We start from the raw sequence: 10,314 nt of genomic DNA on the forward strand, positions 1-10,314 counted from the left end.
TGTGCAAAAACATACATGGAAATACAGCATATGACGTAAAACAGTTTGTACAGTTCTAATGAGCTTGAAAGTCAATATTTGGTGTGACCACCTTTATTCTTTCACACAGCCTCAACTCCCTCAGGCAGCTTTCTTGCCATTTCTTTCAGTAGTCTTCAGGAATAGTTCTCCAGGCTTCCTGAAGAACATTCAAAGCTCTTCTTTGCATGTTGGCTGCCTTTTCCGTTCTCTGTCACGATCGTCCCACACTGCTTCAATAATATTAAGCTCTGGGGAGGCCAATCCATAACTGATGGCATTCCACTGTGGGTTTTCTGTGCTTTTACTGCATTGGCCATGTGTTTGGGGTCATTGAAGCTGTTGCCACTCAGATGCTTTCCAGATGGTATTGCATGGTGGATCAAAATCTGATGGTGCTTTTCTGCATTTATAATTCCATCAATTTTGACAAGATCTCCAACACCACTGGCTGAAATCCAGCCCCGTGACTGACTCTCCACCATGTTTTACACATGGTTGTAGACACTCACTGTTGTAGCTCTCTCCTGACCTCCATAAATACTGATGACCATTCATCACTTTAAGACCAGTTGCTGCTGATTTTCAGTCCAGTTCTTGTGTAATTGGGCACACCTCAGCATTTCCTTAAGAATGATTCCTTGACAGCCACCCTTCCACTGAGACCATTTCTGATGAGGCTTCAATGAACAGTAGATGAATCAACTGAGGGTCCAGATCCATCTCTCGGGTCCTGTGTCAGATCTTTGCTGTATTTGTTTTGTTTGTTCAGGAAATGACTTTCAGATGCTGTTTGTCTGCTGTAGATAGTTTTTCATTCCTGGTGCTTCTTAGGTTCTCCACTTGTCCAGTTTCCTCAAAAATTTTAAGGACATCCTGCACACTATTCAGAAATATGCCAAGTTTTCAGCTCTTTAGAAATCAACTTGTTGGTTCAAAAATACTATTTTATGTCTGTCAAACTGTGTCTTTGAGACTACTTTTAAAAAAATTACAAGAAAGTCTGTCTCCTTGGAAGCAAAATATAAAGAAATGAAGTGTGGCTGAAGACTTTTGCACAGTGCTGTAGGTGTTTCTACTGTAGGCAGAGGACACAAGTGTTGATACATCTGTGCTTCAGTTTCAAATTAATTAAATTAAGATATTATTAGTTTCACTTTTGCTTTTCCTGCTATCATATAAATGTATACATAAAACATTTACATGGTGTAAAATTATTTGTTTAATTATTATTATTGTTGTTGGTAGTAGTAGTAGTAGTAGTAGTAGTAGTAGTATTGCTGTTGTATTTATTTAGATTTAGGGCGTTTTAAAATGTTGCCTTAATCCAAAGACGCCTTACGAGGTCTATGCTTAAACTCTAATATTTATTAGAAATTACTAAATAAAACCGATTATATTGCGTCTACATAACTGAATTTGTTTTTGCACCCTCGGTAGAACTAAATAATAAAATAATAATAATAAAACATTTGTTCTCTACGAACGCATGAGGTCACGCGCAGTGGCTCCCGTGATTGGCTTGTAACTCGGAAGTGGAAGCAAGAGAGCGGAGCCACCAGGTCCGGAAGCAAACCAGAGACCTTTGCTCAAGGGCTCTGACGCAAACCAGAGTAAGCGGAGTTGTACATGCTGCGATTTAGCAGCAGCTTATGGTTTGTGACAGTGTTGGTTTAACATTGCGGTGCTTGCTGTCTCTGCACAGTCATGGACGAAGTGACAGGAGCTCAGCTCATTGCTGAGTCTCTAAAGGCTCAGGTAGGAATAAAGTCTTCTGCAAACATGTTAACACTTCTCCCCGATCAGTATTTGTGTCTGTTGTGTGCCAATAAGTGTGTCAAAGTCCAGGTGCTGCGCAGTCAGGATCACTAAACTTTTCATGCATGCATTTTCCCACCAGTTTATAATCGTAGCTTTTTTTTTTTTTTTTTTTTTTTACAAAAGTCGTTTACTTCAATGAAATGTCTCCCCCTGCAGAAAGTTGACTACATGTTTGGGATAGTTGGAGTTCCAATAATCGAAGTGGCCATGGCTGCTCAGGCTGCCGGGATTAAATATGTAGGAATGCGCAACGAACAAGCGGTAACTTTTGCACGCACAGCTCAGTCCCTAAAAAAAACATTATCTGATAACTGATATCAAAATCATTTCCGTCACATAACAGGCGTGCTATGCAGCATCTGCCATTGGATACATTACTGGGAGGTAAGCTCTAATTCTGAGCAGAATAATGTGAACAGCTGGTGCCCAGCACTGTTATTCACATGTTGCTGTTTCCCGTGGTTATCTGAATCCAGACCAGGTGCCTGTCTTGTGGTTTCTGGACCTGGGCTCATTCACGCCCTGGGTGGAATGGCCAATGCCAACATGAACTGCTGGTATGACTCCATAAACACTGCTGTGTCCTGTACAACTTGCAGGCAGTTGTCTCCTGTTTATGAAGTGATGCTTGCTTTTCACAGGCCGGTGGTTGTTATCGGAGGGTCTTCAGATCGAAATCAGGAAACTGCAGGAGCCTTCCAGGAGTTCCCTCAGGTAATGCATGTCTTCATGTGGAAGACATGCCTGATGCTGCTTCTTTACACTGACTGTTTTTCCGTGTTGCTAGGTGGAAGCATGTCGTCTGTACAGCAAGTTTTCAGCGAGACCCAGCAGTCTAGAAGCCATCCCCTCAGTGATAGAGAAGGTAACAATGCTCTCACACTGTCTGTCTTGTTCTTTTATCCTTGAAATGTATCTCACAGACCTGGATTAAATATTTTGTTATTTTGGTCATGTTCTGTGGTTTGCTTACAGGCTGTCCGCACAAGCATCTATGGGCGACCAGGTGCTTGTTATGTGGATATTGCAGGCGACATGGTTAATGCTAAAGTGGATAGGAGCAAAGTCAGGTTTATTGTCATTCTTGGATATTTAAAAATATCTGTATGCACAGTGTCACTCCTTTAATGTCAGGTGTACAGACTTTCAGAGAAGTGTGTCTCTCCTACAGAGAAGTGTCCTGCTGTCCACCTCCACCGGTGAGTTTGGCTGACCAGGGTTCAGTCACAGAAGCCATCTCTGTCTTAAAAGCAGCTAAGACCCCCTTGGTAATCATTGGCAAAGGTAACACATAACAAACATATGCTTCATCTTTTGAAATTAACTTAGCCTAAACAAATTGTGTTTCACCCAATAGGAGCAGCCTATGGCAGAGCGGAGGGGGCGCTGAGGGAGTTTGTTGAAATCAGTGGCCTGCCTTTCCTGCCCACCCCGATGGGGAAAGGGGTCCTTCCTGATGATCACCCCAACTGTGTGGCTGCTGCCCGCTCAAGGTAAGCCTCACACTACACAACCATCACTTGGTAATAACCAAACCAAAGTAATAATAGTCTATGGAGCACTCTTTAGTAGTGTAATCCAGTAGTATAATTAAATGTACACTCACAGCCACTTTATTAGGTACATCTCCCATTTCACCACGTCCCAAAAGTGCTCTATTGGATTGAGATCTGGTGATCTGAGTTCAGTGAACTCGTTGTCATGCTCAAGAAAGCAGTTTGAGATAATTTGCGCTTTTGTGGCATGGTTTTAATCTTCCAGAACCAGAAAGGATGTACATGGTCAGCATCAATACTCAGGTGGGCTGTGGTGTTTATAATAGTTGGTACTAAGGGGCCCAAAGTGTAACAAGAAAAACATATCTACACCATTACACTACCCTGAGCCACTGATACAAGGCAGGATAGATCCATGCTTACATGTTGTGTATGTCAAATTCTGACCCTATCATCTGAATGTTGTAGCAGAAATCTGGGCTCATTAGACCAGGCAACATTTTTCCAATTTTCTTGTTCTGCTTCAAGGTTTGACGTGTTGTATGTTCAGAGAAGCTCTTCTGCATACCTTGGTTATAACAGTGCCCGTTTGGCACCAGTAACCATGCCACATTCAAAGTCACTTAAATCACCTTTCTGATGGTCAGCTTGAGTTTCAGCAGCTTGTCTACATGCCTAAATGCATTGAGCTGCTGCCATGTGATTGGCTGATTAGATATTAATGAACAGTTGAACAGGTGTTCCTAATGAAGTGTTTGGTAAGTGTGTAATAATACACTGATAAAAGTATATGATGTACATATTTTTTAAAAGCTACAGTCAGATTTTCCAAAAAAGAAAACGGTCTCAACAACATCTAGACAGACAAGAAGGTGTTCTGAATGCAGCTCCTAGTTTTAATGTTATTTTTACATGAAAGAAAAACAAAAAAAAAATCACATTCTATATGCTTTCAAAACTTTCTGCCTAGGGGAGAAAAAGCTGCATAAGTTTTGTTCCCGTCTAGTTGAGAACAAACATCTGTGTCACGGTCGTGTGTCCGGTTCCCAAAGGCAGCATCTTCTAACCAGTCAGGATCTTTAATTTTTAGTGACCATCGTGTTGGTACATCATGTATTCAACAAAGTTTTGTTTAATGTCAACCCATTGTTTTACCTCTTCCTCTCTTTCTTTCTTTTTTTTTTTTCCTGTTACCCAGAGCACTTCTCCAGGCTGATGTCATACTTCTGTTTGGAGCCAGGCTTAACTGGATCCTCCATTTTGGTCTGCCGCCTAGATTTAACCCCAACGTTAAGATCGTTCAGGTATATAAACGAGCAAACCAAGAGTCTGATATTTGAGGAAAATCAGTGTTGCCTTTCAGCTTTATTTAACTGTTAATCTTTTAGCACTGATAGCAATACATTGTCATGAGAGAATTTGTTCTGCTAGAACTGGTGTTGCAAAGGCTGTTCTGTAATGATACAGCACAACTGTGGTCTGTTTGCAGGTTGACCTTTGTGCTGAGGAGATGGGCAATAACGTGAGGCCAGTTGTTGCTCTCCTTGGAGATATCAGTGCTATTGTCACTCAGGTACATTGTTAGCAACTCTGCACACATCATTATCATCAGATTAGTTTAGGAAATGAAACCGAACCAGTTTCAAACCAGCTGTCCACTGGACTTACGAGCTCCTTTTGACAGTGCTTTTGTTTTTTGGGGTTTTTTTTGGGGTTTTTTTACTGCAAAACAATGAGAAACTCAAGGCAGTGGAGCATTTGTGTAGCAGTCAGATTTAAACCTTTTTTTCTTCTCTCTTTGATTTTCTATGCTCACAAAAGAAAGCAGTTGCACTGACAGTAAAAACCTGTGTAGAGCTACATTTTTTTCTCATAGAAAATTCAATAAATTGAATAAATCAGTAAGACAATTAGATCTATAAAGAAAATCAATAAAGAAAAAGCTTAACAGCACACATTTTAACATAGGATCCTGCTAGACTTTAAAAATGTAGTTTAATAATACAGCTCATAAGTGGATTCTTTCATCGTAAGTCTTAAGGCCGCACATCTGTGTCTGTGGTGGTTGGAGACTGAGGTTTTTGTGTTTTGCAAGGGATTTTTTTTTTTCTTTGCTCCTCTCACTGAATTTGCACACTCGTGCACCAGAAATACAAACAAACAAAAGCCTAAAAACAGAACAGATCACTTTATTACATATACAGTCTGTCAGTTCTAAGGGTTTATGTATCAGGGCATAATCTGGTCCTCACCAAGATAATATATCAGCAACCTCAGATGAACGACAGATAACTTATTACAGTTTGTCATTATTTAAGCAAAACGAAATTAAAGCACGCCACATAATTCAGAAGCTTGTAGAAGCACTTTTAGCAGCAATAACTTGACATAATCATTTTCTGCATGAATTTATTAGTATCTCACATGGCTGTGGAGGAATTGTGGCCCACTCTTCTTTACTAAATTGCTCGGGTTCACTGAGGTTTGCAGGCTTTCATTTATGCACAGCACCCTAAAGGTCCCACTATAGCATTTCAGTCAAGTTGAGGTCTGCACTTTGAGCCATTGCTACACCTGCTGCTGTGCTTGGGATCATTGTCCTGTTCCATGACCCACCTTTGGCCAAGCTTTAGCTGTCAGACAGATGGCCTAATATTTGACTCTAGAACACTTTGGTATATAGAGGAGTTCATGGTCGACTCAATGACTGCAACGTGCTCAGATCCTGGAGCTGCAAAACAAGTCCAAATCATCAGGCCTCCACCACCATGCTTGACAGTTGGTATGAGATGTCTGTGCTGATATGCTGTTTGTTTTTTACCAAATATGGTGCTGTGCAAATTATTATAATTTATTATCATGTTATTATCAAATTATTTGGAAATGGCCTTATAACCCTTCCCAGATTAATTAAGATCGTTGCTGATGTCTTTCCTCCTTGTATTGTGTTAACACACACCTGAATGCTGACCTGCAAACTGCTAACTTCTGCTTTTATAGATTTGGTCACACTTGCTGATGATCTTGCTCTTAATTCCTATGGAAACAGTGAGGATGTAGTTGTGTTTTCACACACCGCTTTTGCATTTTGGCTTAATTTTTAATAAATCAATAAAGACGTGGTGTAATATGTCATTTTGTTGTTTATTCGAGGTTGCATTTATCAAATTTTAAGACCAGGCAAGGACCAGAGGATATTTTTTTGTATGTCCTGATACATAAAACCTTAGAAATGAAAGAGGCTGTACTTTCTTTTTACCATGATTATATCCATATATCACCGACACTAGTGCAATAACATTCAGCTGTTAAAGCTCTTTTTTTGTCTCCAGCTCTTAATGTGTGTCCGTAAAGATGATTGGAAATATCCCTCTAATGCTGAGTGGTGGAGCACTTTAAAGAGCAAGATTGCTGCTAATGCAAAAATATCAAAGGTGGGTTTCACCAAAGTCCTTCTAATCCTTCCTTTTTAATTTGACTCACTTCTGGAAAGCTTACACTGTTGTTCTGTCTGTGGTTATTTTATCAACTATATCAACCTGCTGATGGCATTAAATTATATATTTAATCCATTTAAATGTTGTATCTATTGTTTCCCAATAGGCGCTTGCTCTTCAGTCAGCAGTGCCCATGAACTACTACACAGTGTTTCATCACATTTCCCAGCTGCTGCCACATGACTGCATCATTGTCAGCGAGGGAGCAAACACAATGGACATTGGGCGCACCATGTTAAATAACTACCTACCTCGACACAGGCAAGCCAGTCAAGCGAACTGATTTTTGGATGCAAACAAATCTTAGACTAATTTAGACTAAATTCAGAGTTTGTGTATATCCATTAGATTGCCGTTAACTAATCTTGACGATGATCAGGTTGGATGCAGGCACCTTTGGAACAATGGGAGTAGGCCTTGGGTTTGCCATCGCAGCAGCTGCCGTGGAGAGCAGCCAGAACACCGGCCGAAGGGTCGTCTGCGTGGAAGGAGACAGTGCCTTTGGATTTTCTGGCATGGAGGTTGAGACCATGTGCAGGTGAATTTGATTCAAGTGTTTCTATTCAATACAGTTACAGTATTGAATACAGTTTAACTCTCTTGTGCACTTTGACTTCACGTTCTTCAATTTTTTATTTATTTTTAACCAGGTATAACCTACCTGTGGTCATTATTGTGGTCAATAATAATGGCATATACAGTGGAGTAGATCCTGAAACATGGAAAGCAATGAAACAAATGGGAGAGCTGACCTCTGTGTGAGTCACACATTCAAAGAAAAATGACCAAACACAGATCGTTTTATCCATCTCATATGCTATGACGTAGTCTTACACCAACACATTGCCTTTTAGAGCCCCTCCCGTGTCCCTCCTACCTGAGGCCCGCTATGATGAGGTCATGAAGGCGTTTGGGGGTCAAGGGTTGCTGGTGAGGACAGTGGAGGAGCTGCGCAGTGCCTTACAGCTTAGCCTGAGTGACTGGGAGAGACCAAGTCTGATCAATGTGCTCATTGACCCTTCCTCAGACAGGAAACAGCAGGTAACGATGACCCTTAAGAATATGTGTTTATAGAGTCATCTCAGAGTTTATGTCCACCGGAGTTCTGATATGAAGCCGGATATGTGTTGTTTGTCTGGATGGGGTTTTCAGCCATTGTGACAGGCGGGAGTTCTCTAACATTTATCTTTTGGGAATAATGCAGATGGTTAAAGATGCAATGGATTCTGTAACGTTTCTCATTCTTGAAACATTTGTAATGCTCCCTCAGTTTTGTTGTCAGTTAAACACACGCAGGTGTGTATAATTTTTTATATAGTGAGCTACTTTTGGTTGCTCCCTTATTCACAAGGGGTCACCACAGCAGGCAGCTCCGTGTGTTTGATTTGGCAGATTCTTACACCAGATGCCTTCCTGACACAACTCAAAAGGGAGTTGACTCCTACACGAATATAGTTTTTTGTTTTTGGGGTTTGCTTTTTAAAAAAAAATACAGTTATACACAATAAGCTCCAGCAGAAGTGGAAGAGGATGGATGGATGGATGGATGGATGTTTATACACAAAAGGATCAGGAAAATATCTTTAAATTTACTTATTAACAATGAACAGTTGATTGCAAAAGAAAGTCACATGTCTGGGGTGCAGAGAGCCAAATGCTGAATGTGCAGTCCTAGTGGGAGATGTTTGCTGTTAGGGCTTTCTGCTGGAAAGCTTTTTCTTTCATATTTTTATCAGGTTTATCAGGTTTTACCCACATTGTGGTGAGATGTATGTATGCACCAAAATGATGTGGTGTAAACGGTGTAAAAATCTCTACATGCACAGGCAACTCTAGGAAAAAAAAACCCTCCACCTTGTGGCCAGGGCTGTAATAACAACTCTTGCCATAGTCAGATCACCTCCATGGCTAAATGAAATATACAAACTTCTGTGCTCTCACAGATTTGTTGTGGTCGCATACTGGTCTAAGGCCTAATGTGGTTCAAAAAATCTGTCCTTGCAGACTATAAATGTCATTGTGTGACAAAAGACTGTAAATATGATCCAGCACGCTTTTTTTCTCCAGTATTTTTCCGTGGTGTCACTCAGCCTCTCGATACTCAGTATCGAGAGGCTGAGTGACACTGACAGTCATATCAGTAAAGCCAAGCCTGATTAAAACCAGTGGGGCTTTTTATTGGTTTGTTTGTGTTTTGTTTTGGGGTTCGTTTCTGCTTTGCATACAATAAAGAGCTTCATGTTTACTTGACTCTCGCCTCATCCTTTGAGGACTTTGCGACTGACGTGCCTGACTAAGCAGTAATCCTCCTGCTCCAGGTGCATCAGAAACGTTGTATTCCACTCACAATCCCTCCACCTAACACCAACCTGACCTTTCTATTTCAGGGTTCCCATAATTAGAAAGCATGGCCCTCTGTGTTTATGTTGAACGTATCCACGCAACCTTTTTTTCAGACATGGTCGTATTGAGTTGTATTGAGTAACGTATTTGTGGTGCTGAGCTCCATGGCTGTGCCAGCAGAAAGACGTGTCCCCAATTTTCAGATGTTCCACATTCACTGTTTGTCATCTGACTTCAGTTCATTTCTGTCAGACTTGAAGATGACGAGATTTAGCTTTAAAAATCTGAAGACAACTTTAGTTTCTATTTTGAAAAATAAAATGTTGGTGCTTGGAGTTCCATTACGGTGTACAGCTCTTTCATTTAAAGAGGATTAATATGATCACTGTGTTGTCTGTGTTTGCAGGAGTTTCCTTGGCTCACACGTTCCAACCTGTAGACTTTCTTCTTTGTCCAGAACATTGTCAGAACAGCAGTGATGGTTTTCTGCTGGAAAATATAAAACTGCTTTTGTTTTTCTGATTGTTTCCATGAAATAATGTAATATTTTACTATCACTATACTGTAAAATTAATATGAACTAAATATTACCACAATAAAACATTTTACACTTTACACAATAAATGCTGTTTCTTTATGTATGTATTTATTTCCCTCTTAAAATGGACTGCGACTGTGAGTTGCCCTGTTGAGTATTGCCTATATTAATTGTTAGAAATGAATGAGGCCTTTTTCCACTTGCAAAAATACAGCATATTTTCCCTACAGTGCTGTTGAGAAGTGATGCAGTAAGTTTTACTAGATTCTTTGGAAATGCCGACACTTAATATTGTGTGAAAGACTGGCCACAGAAGCGTAGTCTGGACTAAATAACTTGATGCACAGTGTACTTCATAAAAAACTGCTAATCCATATAGACTGTAAACTGATACATCTAAGAAAGTTATAGCATACAGTAATAACATCTTCATGTGGATATGTTACAGAAAAGCGCACAGTGAGTTTCACAACTCTTCCTGAAGAGAGCCAATAACAAAAGGCAACCCCTGCAGTAGTAGAGATCTAATATTGGCACCAGAAGCAGCTGGCAGGCTGTCTCCTGTAATTTTAGTGCACACAGATGCAGAGGAAAGATTTAA

The 10,314-nt window shown here is 40.4% G+C and overlaps 1 protein-coding gene across 2 annotated transcripts; it reads left to right on the forward strand.

Annotated features, from left to right (window-relative positions):
* The first annotated feature begins 1,567 nt into the window (after positions 1-1,567).
* Positions 1,568-9,790, forward strand: hacl1 (2-hydroxyacyl-CoA lyase 1). 2 transcript variants are annotated; one of them, XM_030749998.1, is made up of 17 exons: positions 1,568-1,776; positions 1,996-2,100; positions 2,183-2,223; positions 2,316-2,396; positions 2,481-2,553; positions 2,627-2,704; positions 2,815-2,909; positions 3,011-3,123; positions 3,197-3,332; positions 4,534-4,639; positions 4,825-4,908; positions 6,668-6,769; positions 6,939-7,093; positions 7,212-7,370; positions 7,483-7,590; positions 7,687-7,873; positions 9,582-9,790. In XM_030749998.1, exons 1-17 carry the CDS (start codon positions 1,726-1,728, stop codon positions 9,612-9,614), a joined length of 1,707 nt encoding a protein of 568 aa, XP_030605858.1. In that variant the 5' UTR covers positions 1,568-1,725; the 3' UTR covers positions 9,615-9,790. The 2 variants fall into 2 exon arrangements, 1 of the variants encoding a protein (XP_030605858.1); XR_004021174.1 differs by lacking the exon at positions 9,582-9,790 and having other exon boundaries at positions 7,181-7,370; positions 7,687-7,721.
* Positions 9,791-10,314: the final 524 nt, after the last annotated feature.

The sequence above is a fragment of the Archocentrus centrarchus genome, chromosome 16 (genome assembly GCF_007364275.1).
Source record: "Archocentrus centrarchus isolate MPI-CPG fArcCen1 chromosome 16, fArcCen1, whole genome shotgun sequence".
NCBI classification, from domain to species: Eukaryota; Metazoa; Chordata; class Actinopteri; order Cichliformes; family Cichlidae; genus Archocentrus; species Archocentrus centrarchus.